We start from the raw sequence: 19,373 nt of genomic DNA, 5'->3' as shown, positions 1-19,373 counted from the left end.
TATAGTTTTAACAAAATTCTAAATATTTTGAAAATTTAATCGTAAATAGATAACCATAATATAAACATTTGGTGAAAATTTCAAGTATTTACAATAATTCGTTTTTGAGTTACAGCAAAATCAAAAAATCGATTTTGTCAAAAAGTGGTTATGCGTAAAAATTCCCGTTTTTCCGTTATTTTTTCAGGGTTTTTCCCGACGCTTTTGAAAACTATTGAAAATTTTTTACTTTTGACCCCCTAAAGTTCCAACTAGATTCAATTGCCTTTACAAAGAGGGTCTGAAGTAAAAAATCAAAGCATTATTACTACTACAAAAAGTGATGACAGACACAAAAATAAAAAAAAAACACACATCATTGTAAAATCAATACATTCATCACTCTGTTCAGTATCTAAAATAAAATAAATACGACTATTGTTATAATTGTTAGCTCCATAATAACAGATAATAACTTATTATCTATCTAATTTTAAGACTCGAATCTTGAAAATAAATATATTTACGAACTCCTTATATGTTATACATAGGCAATTCCATTTGCAATATTGCGGTTACTCCCTTATCAAGAACCGATACACTGATAAACGAAAAGTGCAATTATTTTCAAAGAAATATCTTAAATTGTGATCGCATTTATTTCTCAGTCAGTCAGTTATTACTTATTAATTATTATCAACTATGGTCAGTTTTATAATTTACCATTATTTTAAGTAAATAATATAATTATTTATTTACTTGTAACAATTGTCAATTACAATATCCGTCAAAACCATGTTTAGACGAGCCTGTAGTTCTATTATATCCGGTTAGTACCATAATTTATTATTACTTTAGACAATTTTTTAGACTTAATAAATCAAATGTTTGCTTAAGAACTTACATAAACTTATTATTTACATGAACTTAGTTAATGAAAATATATCATCAACTGATCACAGCTAAGTTATACTAAATTAGTTTTTAATGTTTTGTGCGAGTAAATTTCTACAGATATTTTATGCTTTAAATGTAAAATAAGTTTTAACGAGGTAGAAATCTATTAAGAAAACCTTGTACCCTCATGTTATATCATTGTCTTACAAACATACCAAATTGCAAATTTACATTCAGTCGAACCAATTATGACTTGTTATATTTAATATTAGAATGAATTGATCTTTTATCAAAGTTAAAGGTAAAACATCTATGCTTAGATGTTGGCTTTTATCAATATTTAAATTTTTAAACAGATATAAATGTTGTAAATATTACAAGTTAAATACTAAAATATTGAAAAAAGTCAATGCTTAAGCACAGAATATAATGTTCTTACCTTTTACTTTGATAATAATACAGTTCACTTTAATTTTGAAGCTAGTAAGAAAAAATCAGTTTAACTGTATGTAAATTTGCTATTTTGTAGGATTAAAATCACAAAAATAAGTGAAAATAAAGTTGGTGTTAAGACATGGTTAATAATATTTTTTATTTTCAGGAGGTGTTCGCCTTATGCGGCTACAAATAGAGAATGTTCCAAGTAAATCTACAGGATCTAATCTATTTAGTTCTATAAATAAGAGCATTACCAATTTTGAAACAAAAAGGTTTTATTCGTCCATTTTATCCTCCAATTTTAAATCAACAGTAGGAATTTTGAACAAGAATACATCTATTGCTCATACTAATTTAATGTAAGTACTGTATGTCATTTATATAATATAAATTTATAGCATATTAGAATATCCAGCCAAATTAGAAAATGGAAATTTATGTTAATGTTTGATAATTCAATTATAAATTAATTGTGAAGTAATATAAGAATTTATTTTTTTCAAAACTTAAAACTACGATCTGATTTAAAACCTTTGATGATTCCATTTAACTTAATGTCTATTATGTATTAAAACAATTTGTATTATACATATTTTATAATATAATGCTTCCACATAAGATTACACTGTATAACAAAATATTATATACTTGCATCTAAATTAGTATACTTTCTCTCATATGAGAGTAATCTCAGGCAGCCAGCTTCTATGGTAGTAATGGGTGTGGAAAATGTGCATAGAGTGCCACGCTTTTAGAACCATCACTTCATTATTCCATCAACAACTTAATTTGCATTTTTATACAATCTTAACTGTTCATCAAAACCAAGACCTGATAGCGAAAATCAATTTAATCTAGAGGTGTGATCTAACCGAGATGGACAAATATCTATCTTCCAATTAAATTTATAATAATAATTTAGTTACTTTATTTGTATTTAGCTTTTATTAAAAAATGTATTTTATTTTAGGGTTGATTTCAATCTTCAACAAAACAGGAACCTAACAAAATTTTCATTACAAAAGGGAAAAAGGAAAACTGTAAAAACAGTTGTTGATCGATTTTATCGTTTAGGATGGTAATTCTTTAAATATTTAACAAATTTAACCTTTTTACTTAATTTTTGAATTTAAATTATTATGTTATTGTATATCTATTTAATTTTTAGTATTTTTTTTTTTTTAAATCTATTGATATAATATGTATTTAAATTATATTTTATTGCTAATTTATTCAAAAATATATAAATTTATTTATTTTTACTTAATAATTTTTATATTATATTAAAGTATATTTTATCAATTACATTAAAATAAATATTTAAAACACAAAATAAAAATAATATACTTTATTTATTTCAACATAATATTTTTTGTTTAATATTATTCTATTGTATACATTTTTTAGGGGTATATGGATTCGAACAAAATGTGGACGACAAAAGAAGATGTGGAAAAAACCAGCAGCTAGAAAACGAAGACTGAGACAACATGTGTTTTGTAACGCCAAACAGTCTACCCTTTTAGATAAAATGACAACAAAATATTGGAAGAAAAGGAGGTTTTATCCAGATGATCCATATGAACCTTACCACGATAGAGAAGAATTTCTATATACTAGAAAAACTCCAATATCTTAGTGTAAAACAGTTGTAATAAGAATTGTAAGAAATATAGAAATAACACTTCGTAAATATATTATATTAAAATTATATGTTATTACTTATTTTTATCTACTAATATAGTCAAAATATGTTTACTGCCTAAAAATAACAAAGGAACATATTTTATTTGTACAATTAAATTTAAATAACTATATGAGATGATGAACTCTTTGTTGCTTTTATAAGTATTTTTGGTATTGTTAAAAACACCAATAAACCAATGAGTGCAAGTGATCCACTGCTAAATGCCAACACATCTCTATAATAATGTGAACATTTTTCCAAATCTGTGCATTTCCTAAACAAAAAATATAATCATTAGATTTTCATTAATTGATGACAATTTTTTTAACTTCTTACATAAATTCTATTCCAATGATAACTAAACCATTAATTAATTTGTCAGAAAATGTAACTGAACTGTATATGGAAGCTCCACAATCTGTATCATTTCCAATAAGGTTTGCGGTGACACTAAGGCTCAACACTGAAGTTATTGCACTTCCTGAACCTGAGAAATAAATTGTAAATAAAATGAATTAATAGTTTTTATTTTTCCAACTTTAACCATAATGAAATGATAAATAGAAGATAATTTTTAATTTTTTCATTACTATTTTATTATTTAAATATTATAAATACAAATAATATGCATAATTATTATGGTTCTTGAAATAATATCATACAAAAATAATATTCACAATTCACTATTTAAATTTTAATTATAATTTAGAAAAAGGTTGTACCTGCTAATATAAAAACATATTATTTACTAACTTACTGTATTTAAACAACAATTATAAAGTGATTAGGTAAAACTATTTAACCTTCACAGCTTTAAATAAAATAGTATGTGCATTGTACATTTATATTTGAAACTCGTACAGACTTCTTCATGACCATAGGTGTGTGCTCAACCAGTATCTTTTTAGGGGTATAATAAAATTTCAAATTTGTGTACCTATATTATATTTAACTCGATCAATATCAATGTATTCATATAGAGATCATGAAAATTGTATTTGTCATAATAGTGAAATACAATTAAAAATATTTGTGTACCATTACATTATTTGTATTGATTTATTCATCTGACTAAAATATTGTGTACTAAATGACTATAGAAGTACTATAGTATAAACTATGGTCTATCGCCTATGGGAAATAGGAAAATTAAATTATAATCCTTTAATTAAAATTATTACATAATTAAACACATTTATATATATTACTAAGTTTATATGTATAGTTACATATAATATGCATTAGGTATATATTAATATAATATATAATTTTATTTTAACTTTAAAAATATACAAGTACCTATGTGGCTATGTCTAGCACATTAATGTTTTGTGCACATACAAATTAATTCTATTTATATATATAAATATTATACAGTTTTAAATTTACAATTAGAATCTATGTTAATGTGTTAAAAAAAAATTAGGGGCACTAATTCTTCCAGGCTCGGCCGAAAATTAAAGTCTGCGCACACCTATGCAAACATGACTAAAAAGGAGAAATAGTTAAATGTACTTTATAAATAATATTAAAAAAAGTAAATAGTAGATACCTAACATACACTACACAATGCATATATTATTATATTATAGCCCATCATTACAGACATTTGTATAAATGTATTCTATAGTCAGATAGGTATAATTTATTTTAATATTTACTTATTTTTATTGTTAAATAATTAAAAATGTATTACCAAAGCATACAGCAGCTAAACATAAGTAGTGATAAGTCAATTCGTTATTAGGATTGAAGAATACTAATAATGATCCAAAAATTGATATTACACTACCAATTGTAAAGATCACCTAAAAACATAAACAGAATATTACCTTACATGGTTAATTAATAGGTACAACAATTGATATATGATTTCTAAAGAGTTTCAAACATTTATTTTTTTTTTTTGTAAAAACATTTGAAATATTTTCCTCTATAAGTAATGTAGACACTAATTATTAATTACTAGGTAATATATATTTTGCATAAAATTAATTTTTTTTTTAAATATTGTTTAATTAAATGTATTGAATTAAAACTAGTGTTGGATTGATACACTTTTTTTTAAAAAAAGCACAATCTAACCTAACTCAACCTTGGATGTCCTGAGGAATAGAAACGGCTGTAATATTGGATAAGACGTAAGTAGGTAAAGGTAAGTGATTTTTCTAGATTACTTAATACTTATGTTAAGATAATACTACAAGAACCCTTATTATTAGAGAGTTTCTAATCTTATTCTGTGCTACTACTTACTTTATAGTAAAATCAAGTGGATAGAGAATTTTGCTTACTGCGTATTCATTAGAATAAATGATAAACTAGGTATATAGATATACCTACTACTTAGGTACTAAATATTTATCAAAAAAATAAAATAAAATATATAGGTATTTATGTTATTTTTAGATTCAGAGCAAAATGGTGGATGCATATTGCTTATTAGTTTTACAATGAAGTTTGTTTTATTTTTGTGAATTCGTATAAACAATGGTATAATATTCGATTTTGAGAATCATTTATCGTAGCAAATTGAATCAAAGATAAAATAATCCCAATGCCTTTTGAAATATATCTAACTTTGCATACTCGCCCGTAAAATGAGTATTTCTTCTCGAAAGATTTTTGATATTTTGTAAAGACATATGACTTTTTGTCATTACTTAGGTACATTATGATGTTATGCACAATGATATTTAAAAAATATTTAGATTAATTTTAAGCTAATTTTACTAAGAACCTAAGTACACAAATCAACCATTTTAAAGGTAGGTACTTCATGTGCTTGTGTCTAGGCATACATCGATATTACTGTAAACTAGTATAAACTTTTAATTTATAAGTTAATAACAATATTATACAAACGTATATTTTATATGATATAGTAATAATTACTAATTAGTAAGTATCATAATAATTAATAATAAAATATATAGGTACCTATACAAAGATATTTTCAACACTTAGGTAGTTCAAGTTCAACCTACTAATTACTATTTATCTTGGTCCTCAATACCTACCTTAAAGTTTATAACCTCTCTATATATTTTTACTTTTGAATCTTGCAGTTAAAACCGAATCATTAGATAAAAAATGCCATGGGTTCAATATGTAAAATATTTAACAATTATAATATATGTACCTACTTATGCAATATATTAATATTTGTTATGTAGCTTGTACAAGTGTATTTTTATTTCATAGTTATAGAGAATCAAAATATGTAAAAGATCGACTATGACCCAAAACAGAGTCAATGATCTACCTTTAATAAATATAGAAACACAATTTTCTAATAAGATTATTGATCTTAATATTATACATTTATACGTATAATTGTACACAGTTATAAAATATTTAACATTAGGTATTTATTTTTAATAACGAAGGGAAGGGAGTTAATCTATGATTAATTTTCAGCTTTTATTTTTACAAGCTTTGTGACTATTCTCGTCGTAGTATAAAAATTCTATTCAAACTTACTTTATCAGATTTTAAACACGGTTTAACGTATTCCACACCAATAGATGTGATCAAAGAAGATACATATGCCACCAACGGAATGCTAGCTATGGTACCAGATTCGTCAATAGCCGATTCGTTTATAAAAAGTGGTATATATATCAGAGCAATATTTATCAGCAGCTTACAAGTTGTAAACACAATAGCCACTTGATACAGATGAACGTTTTTACAAAATTTTAGTATTTTATCGAAATTTATCTGTCGATTCTGCCTGTACATCGATTTCTTATTGATATTTCGTGGACGTTTCAATAGTCCGTGGAAAATAAACGCAGAGAACACTCCGATCGTAGTAGCAATTAACGCTAACATCTATATATGACATAATAAATAACATAATTAAATACGTAGACAAATTAATAAACACCTAAAGTAATAGTAATTATATAATATCTATTAATCATAATTTATAAATTATGAGTAAGTATAATTATAATATAGGACATAGGTGTAGGTACAGTATATTCTGTAGACCTTCGATATATTTTAAAACTAACTTGAAATTTTTCTGAGTCATTAGGGCCAATGAGACTACCCACATTGCCGTTATTCCTTACACCTCTGAACACTAACCAAGCGATGATGAACATTAAAATATTCGTGGACACTGTGAATACGTATCTAAAAACACAAAATAATTTCAATTAGATATGATGTAGGTAGTAGGTACTAAAATGATACCAACAAATTTTAAAGGTACCTATAATTTATGTAGATAGTCCTATAAAAATTTTACACAAATAATGAAAATAATATTATTTTTTTCGCTTATTGGTTGATGAATTAAATATTTACCACTCTATAATATGTACAACGGTCGTTCATCATACTATTCATATTAATTATCATACATATAACAAGTAATTATATAATAAACTATATCAAACGCACCTTATTGAAGTTAATTTGCCTCTTTCTAAAGACAAATCAGTTAGCTCTGGTATCAACGACAAATGAGAAATTTGAACAAGAGCCCAGGCCATTTGGAATGTTAATATCGCGCAGATATAAATCAAGGTAGTTACGAAAATCGATAAATTCCAAACGTAATATATTAATGGAAAGCTTATGGCTTCCATCACAGTTCCTGGAAATTGTGTGAATATTTAATTAGTTCTTACTTATGTAATAATATTATATTATAAAAATACATTTATATTATACTCGAATATATTATGTAAAATCGTATTTACCTAACAGCACCCAATTTTTCTTTTTTCCAAATTTGTCAACTATGATTCCCACAAATGGTGTTGCTATTGCGTCTACAGTTTGACCTGTATTTAAAAATAGTATAAATATTATACACAATGTAACTACTTTGTACATAAAAAAATGAAAAATGATTTAAAATGTATACCTATTTATATTGTTATGATAATAAACCATACATAGTATACTTAAATCTTAACGTAATATTAAAATTTATTTATGGGTTATATTGTTATTATTCTTGTGTATTTCTTTCATTCCTTATATTTTATTTTAAGCTTTCACAGATCATTTTCATATATGTACAATACAATAATATAATAAAATAATAATTATTATAATATTTACTTCAGAATAATAAACAGACTATAGAGCCCTTAGTCCTTTATGACCCTTACTACCTTATGTCTATATAGATATAGTTCAATATTTCTAAATGTCATTCCATAACTTTTACCCATGTCAGAGACCGTATTTAAATTTACGTTCACCATTAAAAATAATCGGAATAATCCTATTTTGTCATTTAATGGCTCAGTTTCATACCTATAGGCTTTATTCTTACTGCCAAATTTAGAATCAATCTTCATATTGATAATATTTGTTGTAAGACACTAAAAATCTTAGGTTTTATCAATCAATTACCTTGCACAAGAGTTCAAATTGTCTATCTCACTAAACGCTTTATACAGTGCGTATATATACAATACGGTTTATGGCCTCTGTGATCCTCCTGCGGCTACATCATCTTATCAACTCGAAAGAGTTCAACGCAAGTTATTAAAGTTTATCATCTATTTGTTTACGAAATAGATTGTCCCCCTCGTAATTTCACTCCAGTATTGGCACATCTGTGGTTAGCTTCTTTAGCTGACCGGTATGCGTGCGGCTAATTAGTAATTAAACTTTCATTAAAAATCTACTTAACAGCAAAATCGTATTTCTCATGTTATTATTTCAAATTAACTTTAAAACACCGGGCATGGACCAGTTGCGCCTAAAACTATACTTTGTATTTTAGCCTTTAGGTCAGTATACCAATTGCGCCGCTTAAATTTTAGGTCAGGACACTAATTATTGCGCTACTTATATTTTAGGTTCCTTATTTTTACATAGACATATGTAAGTTACTACACGGCGGAATAAGTTACATATGTAATTGTATACACAATTAAATATAGCTTACTAATATACATTCAAATATACTTAATTTACAGCAAAACGTATACGAAATTACGGGAAAATACGACAAGCTACAAGCTTATAATAGTACCTATAAATCTATTTAAAATACATATTTTTATAAAAGTATTTTTATATACTAGGTGTAATGTAGAATAATATTATAAACTCTGAAAACAACTGAGCGCAATTTTATTGGTCTATCTATCCAAACAAGACAGAGCGCAGTTGGTATATCGACCCAAAAAAGACAGAGCTCAATTGGTATATTAAAAGGTCATTTTAAGCGCAATTGTTAAACTCCCAAAACACCCTCTCGCACTTTAAGTTGTTTTGTCCTATTCCACATCTACTCGTTTCATTCGGGTACAGTGGGTACACACGAATTGCATACCAAAATAGGTAGACGAACCTTTTTGAACGAATTGTGTCCGGAACGTAATTGGTATTACTTTTTCACCTACAGTTAATTATTGTAAGTAGTTCCTAAAGTGATATTGTCATAATAAAGATATACCAAGTTATATAAAACAAATTGAAATTTAATTGTAAAAATACAATAATGTCATAATAATATAAATTATAAGTCATAATCAATCACATTAGTTAGTTAGTTGTTCTTTGTGAGTTAAGAACTTTTTTCTGCCCATAATTCCGGAGGAAATATTGAATTTTAATTTATGTATGTATCTACATAATAGTTAGAAAACTCTATAGTTGTGTGTTCATCTAGCTGAATAGCAAACATTTCAATCGAAAAAAATCTCCAATTTCGTGTGGTTTTAGGAAAGATAAATGATAATCCAATGCTAAGTACTTGCCTATTTCATTATTTAGGATATAGTCTGAAGCCAAGCCTAGTTCTTGTATTTTTCTCCGCCAATATTTTTATCAAAAATGTCTATAAGACCAACATTCCGTCGTTGTATGCTACAAGCCAATTTGAACCTCTATTTTCTCTCTCTTAAAATGTATATTATAATACTATTGTATATATTTAGTTACTTAATATTGTGATCTTAATTTAATTTACTTAATCTTATCTTGCTACTTTGATTTAACTAAATAGCTGTATGGCGTATTATTGTAAAAAAAATAAAATATGTATATTATGCAATCATAGTATCATACTAAAATTGTTTTATATAACCTCAGAAATCTTAACTAACTATTTAATAATTTTATAACCCCGGACTTTGCTTAGAAATTTCTTTCAATTTTAAAATAATAATAGTTTAAGTAATAGATGATTACCTAACTCAAAACTGACATCTTATAATTTAAGATGAGCGAAAATCGGAATCTTTGAATCTTAGCGTGGCAAAGTGGATAATCCGTTGAATTTTTTATGGAGTGGTTGGCGAGTGGATAATACCTTATTTAGTATGAACTATATAGTATATACCTTATACCTAGTATTTTAGTATTAACTGTGGCAGTTAGTAAAAATATGACAATAAATTACTTTATTGGATTGGGAATATTTTAATAAAATATTAGCTATTCTGAAAAATTTCAAGTTTACTGCACGCCACTGGTTGCAGTATTTCATACAGTGCAAATTATAGCTATTCATAATATATTTTGTAGATACTAGATAGGTATTGAATAATATATATCAATAGATTATTCAAACTTGGTATACTAAATACATTTAAAAATACTAAAAAAATTTAATAGCTAACTTACTACAGTTTCCTGTTAATTAATATGCATATGTGATATGTCTATAATGTCTATACCGTCTACGTATTATTGTTTAATACAAAGATATCATACAAATCTTTTGTCTCTGGTTGGATATAGTTTTGAATATTAGTTAGTTTTGAATCAGTCAGTGAAGCAGTTATATGTTCATGGGTTATGGCCTTATGGGTATCATACCTATACTTTAATGTAAATTTTCTTACGTAGTTAAATATACACTATACATACACACGATAACGTCGATGACATAAATTATGATATTATGTAATAATTATTATACCATATTACAATTTAAACCACAAAAATTACGATCAAATTACAGTAATATTCAACTCGATGATAATAATTCTATGACCGACATGCGGGGTACATAAACAGTATATATTGACCGATACCAACTTGCATATTATGATCATGACAATCATGTGATCTAATTATTCTAATTTATTTGAAATTGAGGTATACACAGATGCATTCAAATTAAAATACCAACAATTAGCAAACGCCATTTATAATACGGCGTCACAGATAGATTGCCCATCAGACTAACCTAAGTATAATATTGTAATATTACTAATTTGTAATAGCTAATAAACAGAAGCACAATTTTGATGAAAAAATTGGGACCCTTAACGTGCCGAAGCATTTTATTTCTTACAATTAGTATACTTATTGTAAATTATAAATAATAAATAGGCATACTTTTTAATTATTCTATACTAAAATTTTAAAACTATCTTATACGTATACCTAGCTAGTACCAATACGGCTACACGCCTACACGTATAGTTGTCAATTATAATCTACCAATAAATATTTAAATATAAGTGGCTTTGTCATGAACTTATGACTGAGAATCAACTTAGTCACGCGTAAAACCTAAACTAAATAGGTATAGCAGAACTTCCACTAAGGAATTTTTAGAACTGCTCAACATTTTTTATATTTTTATTTTTTATGTATGCAGGTTAAACAAATTTTATGCTCGCTACATTCATAAAAAATAATTATTATTTTGTCATATAGAGTTGTCATTGATTACAGAAAATAAAATAGTTATTAAAATAAAATAAATATTACTATATTAGAGCTGTATTTTATACTAAGCCAAAACTATCTTACACTTATTTAATTTCGTTCTTAACATGCATTTGTAATATTATTATCGTGTTTTGTTTTGTTAGATTGTATAGATTTTTGATGAACATCTTAGTTAATGGTCTTCATCAATAAACTCATCGTTGTGAACAGGTAAATTATGATGGTTTGACTTTCTTTTACTATTTAAGTTATAAATTAATATTTTTGATTTATTACTAAATAATATGTGTTTCAATTATTTGAATAAAAATATATAATGTAGGTATAATGAAGCCCTCTCTAAGTTGCGCCTATGGTAATAGGTAGGTATATAATATATTTGTATGAATGTATGTTTATTTATTACTATTATGTATCGTGTAAATACTAGCCAAAAAACAGCAAAAATCCAGCGGTGGTCGCGGGCACACCAACAACGTTTTGCATGAACACCATGGTGTAAGAGAACCAAATGGCCGCGGTGATGTCGTTGAATACGTGTCCGAAGCCGTAGGCGACGCGCCGACCGGTATCCACGGGCCGCTGCCGATGATGCAGCGTGTGTTCGTTGTGTTGATCCTCGGCCGCCGACGAACGGTCATCCTCTTCGCTCAGCAGCCGTTCGTATTCATCGCCGCAGTTCTCGCACCGATCCATCATCGCGTATAACGTTTATTATTATCGATTCGTATCGAACCTAACTGTGGTTAACGATTACAATCAATGTAAATTAAATATATCAACTACCTAGATATTCGAACTAGGGACAAATCGAGAGCGAAAATCCGCGGGGGAGTATTTATTTGAAAGTAAGTAGCATTGATTAGTGTCTAGTAGTATTTATAATCAAAATCAATGTAAGTTAAATAGTAACATTATATAAATATCAAATCTATCATATGAGCGTATTTTTGTATAATCATTTAGGTATATCTGCAGGGTCTTTCGAATGTTGTACCTACATTTGTATGACAAAAATATCGGTGATCATGTAAGAACACTAAGAACAATAGAATAAGAATATATAATCCTCATACCATTTTTGTCTCAACCTAACTTGGATTTGTAGAAGTATAATTAAATGAGAGTAAGATATATTTACGAATTATGAAACATATAATTCATAAAAAAAAAACATATTTTAGGGGCTAGAGAATATTATTTAGTACATTAGAAAATAGTTGAGAATAAAAATAATATTTTTATTTTGTAAATATTTTTCCAAAAGAAATAATTAATAATTATATTACATATTGTTTATGCACAAAATAATTTTTATTGTAAAAAATAAATAAATTTTAACTGAATAATTTTAATAATTTTTTTTATTTTATAGAATATTAAAAGAATATTTTACGTTTTTATGACATAAAACATCATATATCTGATATTTTAAAAGAAAATTAAAATAATTATATATAAACCCGGCATCTAATTTTAATATTATATTATAAACAAACAAAAATATAAATAAGTGCATTGCCATAATTTTAAATTTCTCTTATTTTTGTATATAAAAATAGTAATACACAAATATGAAATGGGTAAAGGTAAAGTTATAGTTAATAAAAAATTATAGCAAATATAAAATATATAACATCTAAAAATAATTAATAAATACTGTATTTATTAAAAATGTTTAGGATCCAAGACTTGCAATACATGTATAATAATTTTTTTTATTTATTAATTAGGTATTTAAATTTATAAATAAAAATAAAATATTTCTTTAAAAATGTGGAATTATGTAAGTACTTAAGTATACGGTGAAATCCCCGAGTCTCGTCCGTTTGGATTTTCCACTGATTTGAACGTCGTATAGAAATATAGTTTTTATCTCTCATGCGATTTAATAATATATTATCATGTATAACTATATAAGTACATACGTAACTATTATTACAATATTACATACATAGGTGATAGGTAATGTTTAATTTACAATGTATAAATATATAATTATGTACGTAGGTACCTGAAATACGCATTATAATAAAATATGAACCATATTATATTATTTGTTCTTTTCTTCCACGCAGATAAACCATCTAAACTTCAGCTCTCGGATATAAAAGGTTTATAATATCTATCGGTCGTCTTATGGTACAGCCGATACGCAAATATCTAAGATAATATATTACTATGTATATAAGTATATATATAGACACTCCAGCCGATTTATACCGCGTGAAATTTATAGCTATTACGATGTTTAAATATTATATTGTCCGCAGGCACACGACTATTTATCGTGACTAACGATTTTAACGAAAAAAGCGAGCAAACTGATGTCGCACGAATCGCCGACAGACACTGAGCTGCGGCTTGCGACGGGTTTCTTCGACGATGGAAGCCCGCGCGGTTCCGCCAACGTGTTGTGATGTAACCCGAACACGACATGTACATATAATAGAAGTAGATATATAATGTATATATACAATATTATTATAAGTGCAGGTAGGTATCCTGGTACCTACGCCCATAGTTATTAATATGTGAGCGAGCCGTGTGTGGTGGGGCTGACGGTCACGACAAGCCCGTACTGTATAGTGTATACTGTGTAGTTGAGCGGCACTACTCTAGTCGTCCGGCTTCTTCTGGTTCACCACATGTCCACATATATTATTTACAATAATATGTCTATATTGAAAATAATTTATACGTTGGGTCGTATTTATTGCAAAATTATAACACTCAAATATAAATATATAATATATTATGTATTTATGTATATTGTATATGCATGTGACGTGTACGCGTAATATTATAGACCTGCAAGGGCCAGAAATTTACGGCCCAGCTCGGTCCTACAATTTTTTTCTAAAGCCCGGTCTAAGATATTATGTAAAAAAAAGACCAAGCCCAGCCCGAAAATCATCCTAAGCTCTTAAAAAGCCCGTTCCAGCCCAAAGATGTTTTTTATGTCCGGTCCAAAATATTTTTTTAATAAATAAAAGCCCGGTCCGGTCCAGTTCGAAATATTTTTATTTAAAATATTAAAATTTTCGTTATTCGTGATTGTTCCAACCAGGCACGGATCCAAAGCAAAGATCTGGGGGGGAGGGGCAACAATATTTTATTGGTACTTTATTTATAATTTAAAAATTTTGTCAGAATAGTAGGTATAGGTAATCCATGAAATAACATGTCTAAGGGGGGGCTGGGCTCCTAGGCCCACCCTGGTTCCAATGTCGAACTGTTAACTTATCATTTTAGTTTTAAATAATGATTATTAGTCATACAAAAAAAAAAAAAATAAAAAAATGCCTAGGCGAGATGTAAAAAATTCTTAAATAGTTCAATCTAACTTTGGTTTAAGTCCAGCCCAAAAAGTTCTACCAAAAAAAAAGTCTGATCTAACCCTTTTTATTATTTTTTTTAATGCTCGACTCGGTCCAGTCCTTGCAGGTCTTTAGTGCGTACACATGAATACACATTTATTATAGTTATTAGTGTACCTATCCTTTTTACCACTGTCTGATGCCTATGTGATAAGTACTAACAATCAGATTCATGGCCATAATGTGTTTCTAAAACTATTTGTAATAATAATAATATTGGTTTAGAATATAATCAACGTAATCTGTCTATATTTTAGTATTTACCCAGAATTTGAAAGTCACCACTTGATGTATCTATGCTATGTTAGTCATAACTCAAAACTAATAGGATAGGATATTAGTAGTTTTCCAATAGGTACCTATTGCCTGTATTTTTTTTACTTTCTTAAAACAATTGCTCTGGTATTTCAAAAACCTGTCCTAATTTCTTCACTAAATCAAAAAGATTTAAATATTTAAAATCAAAAAAGATTGTAGTTTTTTCACAATTTCACTATTACTTATGTCAATGCTAAATGGTATATCTACTTGCCTGCTTAACAGTCAAATTTAATTTAAAATGTATGTTATGTTGATCTTTTTTAGTGACTGATGAATCAAGAACACTTATCTAGTTTCTAATAGTATCTTGTAAAGTTTATTATCCTCAGATTAAGGTATTAAAGTCTTTCAAACTTAACATAAGTACTTATGAATCAAGTTATATCCCAAAATTTAAATCTATATATATTCTAACTTGAATCATTAGTTATTACTAATCATTACAAACAAAATATTTAGATAATAATTTGAAAACTATAATTATTTTAATTGTGTATATTCATAATTTTAATCAAGTATTTATCGGTATATATGGTTCGGTATTAAGACATTGAAAAATAAATTTTTTCTTAACTCTTATAACCTAATGATAACATACAGTCCAGTCAACTATAAATACTATAGTCTATGATAGACTGATGATTATAGTTGAATACATTTAAAATAAAATAAATCAAAATTAAATTACAAATTTAAATAATTGTTTTACTTAATTTAAATTTATATATTGTTATAGTTAATCAATACCATATACATTATATGTCTTTAGTCAGTGTCTTCAGATAATATTAATTAGCTAAGTTCTAATTTTCTTCACTGAGGCCATATTTCATTTTAACCTTTTCTAATTCTGCTTTCTTCTTGTCTGTATCCAATTTTTTAAATGCTTTGGTAGACTAAACATTATAAAACAGAGCATATTAATACAATATTTTTACAAATAATTCAAATGAAAACTATACTTGATAATATAAGACCACTAAGTATCGGTTGCACACATTGAATCCAGACAAGTGATCACAGGCATTCTTTGCATCAAATATATCTTCATATACTACAAATGCTGTTCCTCTTGTATCTGGAGTGTTACCTCTATAATATAAAAATTAATATGAACTAAAATTTAGCGAAAAATAAAATTTATAGCATCAATTAAACTTTTCAAAACTTATATGAATGAATGCATTGAAAAATTTGCAATAATTGCATTACAATGTATTATAAACAATAATATAATATATGAACATTTTGCAATGTATAAATATGTAATTTATTTTTTAACAAAATAGAAAAGTACCAACTTTAAAATTTAAAAATTATTCTAAATGCTTATTTTTATATATCTATTAAAAATAACATTATAAAAGTAATAATCCACAAGTCATACATACAATTTGATAGATTATAGTTTTAAAAATTTCAAACAACAATTTTGTAATTAAAAAAATACTTATGTATATTATATATTAAAATAATTGGTTACAATAAATTATAAAGTTTTATTCTTAAATTTAGTATATAATTGTTAGACTATTTAACTGAAGTTATCTTTAAGCCGTAATAAAAACAATTATTGCAAAAGTTTAGTAATGTTTTTTATTAGCCAAAAACTGTAACTGTAACTTTAAGGAAGAGGTGGTAGAATATCATACATATGCCACTATAAGTAATATAGAAAAAAACAAATGTTGGGTTATTGAAGCTTTAAATTTTAAAGGTGATACATCATTCCTAACAAATCTAAACAAATGAAGGGCTACGGGGAAAATTGATAATAGTCAAAAGAAATTTTTTTTCCCTCATAAAATCTAAAATGTAAATGTAATATATTTTTTTTTTAATCATTGTACCTATCTAAAATAAATTTTTTTTTAATTTTTTCATACTTGATCTCTTGGTTGTTTTTAGTTCTAAAACTTTAAAACTGCAATACTGAACATTTTAGGAATATTGACTATTATCGTATTTCCTCGTAATCCTTCAAATTCTTATTTTACCCAGATTTATAAAATGATAGTTATAGAAGACATACACTCTAATTTGACGAATGGCACCATATTTTCCAAAAATATCGTACATTTCCTCAGCTGTTATTTTATAAGGTAAATTTCTAATGTAAAGAACCCTATTAATTTCTGGAGGCAATCGTACCTGAAACAAATAATTAAAACAAATCATTAAACAAAAGTTCTATATAATAATAAGCAAACAATATTTTAAAACTTAAAACAATGCAATTAATTTTACTTACATTGGTTTTCCTTTGCATGCTAGCAAGAGCCATTTTTATTTTTTAATATGTACTATACAAAAATCAAAAATCTAAAATTATTATTTTAATATTTTATTATATAACATAAATTATATCATATAAATTGAAAAATAGCAAAAAATATTGTTGATATTATTCTCTGTTCGTAATTAATTAGTACTATCCATGACAAATTATACTATCACAATTCATAATTGTGATTCACATTTCATATTTTCACAACAATACAAACATAAAGATAAACAAAAATGAATACAAAAAAAGATAAGATATAATTAAATTTTAATATCAACAGTGTAGCCAACTAAAACAAATGATTCTCGCTAAAGCCGGGTTTTCATAAAAAATTAACATTAAAATGACTTAAATTCTAAGTAAAAAAAAACAGGGATAACTGATAAGCACAGTTATAATATTAATAATATTATATCTTAGTCCGTGCTTAGTCCGTGGTAAATAGGAATTAAGAGACGTTATTGTTTGAATTTGAAATATAATTCACTGCCATCGGCCCATCGGCCATCGCTACACTTTAATTAGCGCGTGCAATGATTTTTGCAGTGGATTAGGTATAAATATTCATAGTTTCCACTTTACCGTATCATCATTTATTTTGTCATATTAAATAAAAATATCAAATACTCTAAAATATTTTAAAGGTAATGCGTTACTAACATTTTATGCCCTGCCTACATATTGTTAATTTCAGAAACAACAAAAAAGAGACCTGTACGAGATATCCTAAAATGTAACTACCATTAACTAATAAATATAAAATATAATTAGAAAACAAACAATGGTTTTACTAGAAAATATTGGTACCTATAGTACCATAAAGGTATAGAATATAGATTATAAAACATAAATACTATAAATAATATATTATATATGAATATATGATCAATGCTAGTACCTAGCGGTAAATAAACAATGTATATACTTGCTTTCCTACGTTTTCGTATTAATATTAATGATTATTAATACGTCATATTTTAGTTTTTATCCTGTGACCTACATGAAGTGGTTCTGCATAACAAGTCGAGGGATATTTTCGATTTGCGGAGCGGAGCGACGGCCCCGATACACGCCTAGTCACTGCCTAGGGATATGTAGTGGTGTAGCCAGAATTTTTTTTCGCGGAGGCCTGATCAATTTTTGTAAAGTACAATTTAAGATTTTTGTAGCGATTATTTTCATAGATCATTAAAAATTAAAATAATTTTTTAATTTTCTTGATATTTCGTGCCCCCCCCCCCATGAACACTACGCCTAAGCCACTGGGATTTAATTGTGATACCGAGTTGTGATATTGTGTTAATTTGTTTTATTATTATGAAGGATTTATTCACGAAAATAAAACATTATTATTTATCTGTTTTATTGCCTTTGGAAAGTTGTTAAATATAATAATCTAAGTATAATCTAAATTTTTTATCAAAAACTACTTTAGATAATAATATAATAACAAAAAAAAAAAAAATGATTAATAAGAGCCAAGACGCGAAAATCCAATACGAAAACGTAGGAAAGCAAAGTATATACGTTTGGAAAGATATAACTTCTAAAATAATGATTTGCGAGAATTTTTTAATTAGACTTTTGTATTTAGTGCTTTAAACATACCATTTTGGGAAGAAAAAAATCGAAAATCGTGTGGGAAATAAACTGGTTGTTCCAATATTTTTCAGTCAATTTAAAAAATTTCAATCAATCTTATGATTTTTTCGACAAA

General features: G+C 26.4%; 3 protein-coding genes and 1 long non-coding RNA gene across 6 annotated transcripts; 2 read left to right on the top strand and 2 right to left on the bottom strand.

Moving 5' to 3' along the window:
* The first annotated feature begins 587 nt into the window (after positions 1–587).
* Positions 588–3,025, top strand: LOC132919629 (large ribosomal subunit protein bL35m). Its single transcript, XM_060981363.1, has 4 exons — positions 588–808; positions 1,478–1,673; positions 2,285–2,392; positions 2,722–3,025. The coding sequence occupies exons 1-4, from the start codon at positions 775–777 to the stop codon at positions 2,951–2,953; spliced, it is 570 nt and encodes a 189-aa protein (XP_060837346.1). The 5' UTR covers positions 588–774; the 3' UTR covers positions 2,954–3,025.
* On the bottom strand, positions 2,986–14,012 carry LOC132919627 (major facilitator superfamily domain-containing protein 12-like). Of its 3 annotated transcripts, XM_060981359.1 has the most exons (10): positions 13,683–14,012; positions 13,463–13,580; positions 12,100–12,408; positions 7,720–7,803; positions 7,418–7,613; positions 7,024–7,147; positions 6,485–6,838; positions 4,698–4,809; positions 3,338–3,488; positions 2,986–3,275 (listed from the first exon to the last, which is right to left on the bottom strand). In XM_060981359.1, the coding sequence occupies exons 3-10, from the start codon at positions 12,365–12,367 to the stop codon at positions 3,119–3,121; spliced, it is 1,446 nt and encodes a 481-aa protein (XP_060837342.1). In that variant the 5' UTR covers positions 12,368–12,408; positions 13,463–13,580; positions 13,683–14,012; the 3' UTR covers positions 2,986–3,118. The 3 variants fall into 3 exon arrangements, with proteins under 3 accessions (XP_060837342.1, XP_060837340.1, XP_060837341.1); XM_060981357.1 differs by lacking the exon at positions 13,463–13,580 and having other exon boundaries at positions 13,683–14,011; XM_060981358.1 differs by lacking the exons at positions 13,463–13,580; positions 13,683–14,012 and having other exon boundaries at positions 12,100–12,508.
* LOC132919630 (uncharacterized) lies at positions 12,393–15,299 on the top strand. The gene is made up of 2 exons (XR_009660662.1): positions 12,393–12,516; positions 13,942–15,299. It is a non-coding gene; the product is annotated as an uncharacterized LOC132919630 (long non-coding RNA).
* A 536-nt stretch (positions 15,300–15,835) lies between these two features.
* On the bottom strand, positions 15,836–17,854 carry LOC132922883 (splicing factor 3B subunit 6). Its single transcript, XM_060986608.1, has 4 exons — positions 17,621–17,854; positions 17,402–17,520; positions 16,332–16,461; positions 15,836–16,265 (listed from the first exon to the last, which is right to left on the bottom strand). The coding sequence occupies exons 1-4, from the start codon at positions 17,651–17,653 to the stop codon at positions 16,173–16,175; spliced, it is 375 nt and encodes a 124-aa protein (XP_060842591.1). The 5' UTR covers positions 17,654–17,854; the 3' UTR covers positions 15,836–16,172.
* Positions 17,855–19,373: the final 1,519 nt, after the last annotated feature.

This window comes from Rhopalosiphum padi, chromosome 2 (assembly GCF_020882245.1).
Source record: "Rhopalosiphum padi isolate XX-2018 chromosome 2, ASM2088224v1, whole genome shotgun sequence".
NCBI classification, from domain to species: domain Eukaryota; kingdom Metazoa; phylum Arthropoda; class Insecta; order Hemiptera; family Aphididae; genus Rhopalosiphum; species Rhopalosiphum padi.
The sequence above is the reverse complement of the archived record's forward strand: the minus strand, read 5'-3'. Positions and strand labels throughout refer to the sequence as shown.

Coding starts and splice junctions, on each gene's coding strand:
- LOC132922883 (XM_060986608.1), bottom strand. CDS start 17,653: ATGGCTCTTGCTAGCATGCAAAGGAAAACCAAT. Junction 17,521..17,620: donor GCATGCAAAGGAAAACCAAT/GTAAGTAAAATT, acceptor TATTTGTTTCAG/GTACGATTGCCTCCAGAAAT. Junction 16,462..17,401: donor GCCATTCGTCAAATTAGAGT/GTATGTCTTCTA, acceptor TTTATATTATAG/AGGTAACACTCCAGATACAA.
- LOC132919627 (XM_060981359.1), bottom strand. CDS start 12,367: ATGATGGATCGGTGCGAGAACTGCGGCGATGAATACGAACGGCTGCTG. Junction 3,489..4,697: donor TTTAGCTGCTGTATGCTTTG/GTAATACATTTT, acceptor TTTATTTCTCAG/GTTCAGGAAGTGCAATAACT. Junction 3,276..3,337: donor ATCATTGGAATAGAATTTAT/GTAAGAAGTTAA, acceptor TTTTTTGTTTAG/GAAATGCACAGATTTGGAAA.
- LOC132919629 (XM_060981363.1), top strand. CDS start 775: ATGTTTAGACGAGCCTGTAGTTCTATTATATCCG. Junction 809..1,477: donor CTGTAGTTCTATTATATCCG/GTTAGTACCATA, acceptor TTTTATTTTCAG/GAGGTGTTCGCCTTATGCGG. Junction 2,393..2,721: donor CGATTTTATCGTTTAGGATG/GTAATTCTTTAA, acceptor TACATTTTTTAG/GGGTATATGGATTCGAACAA.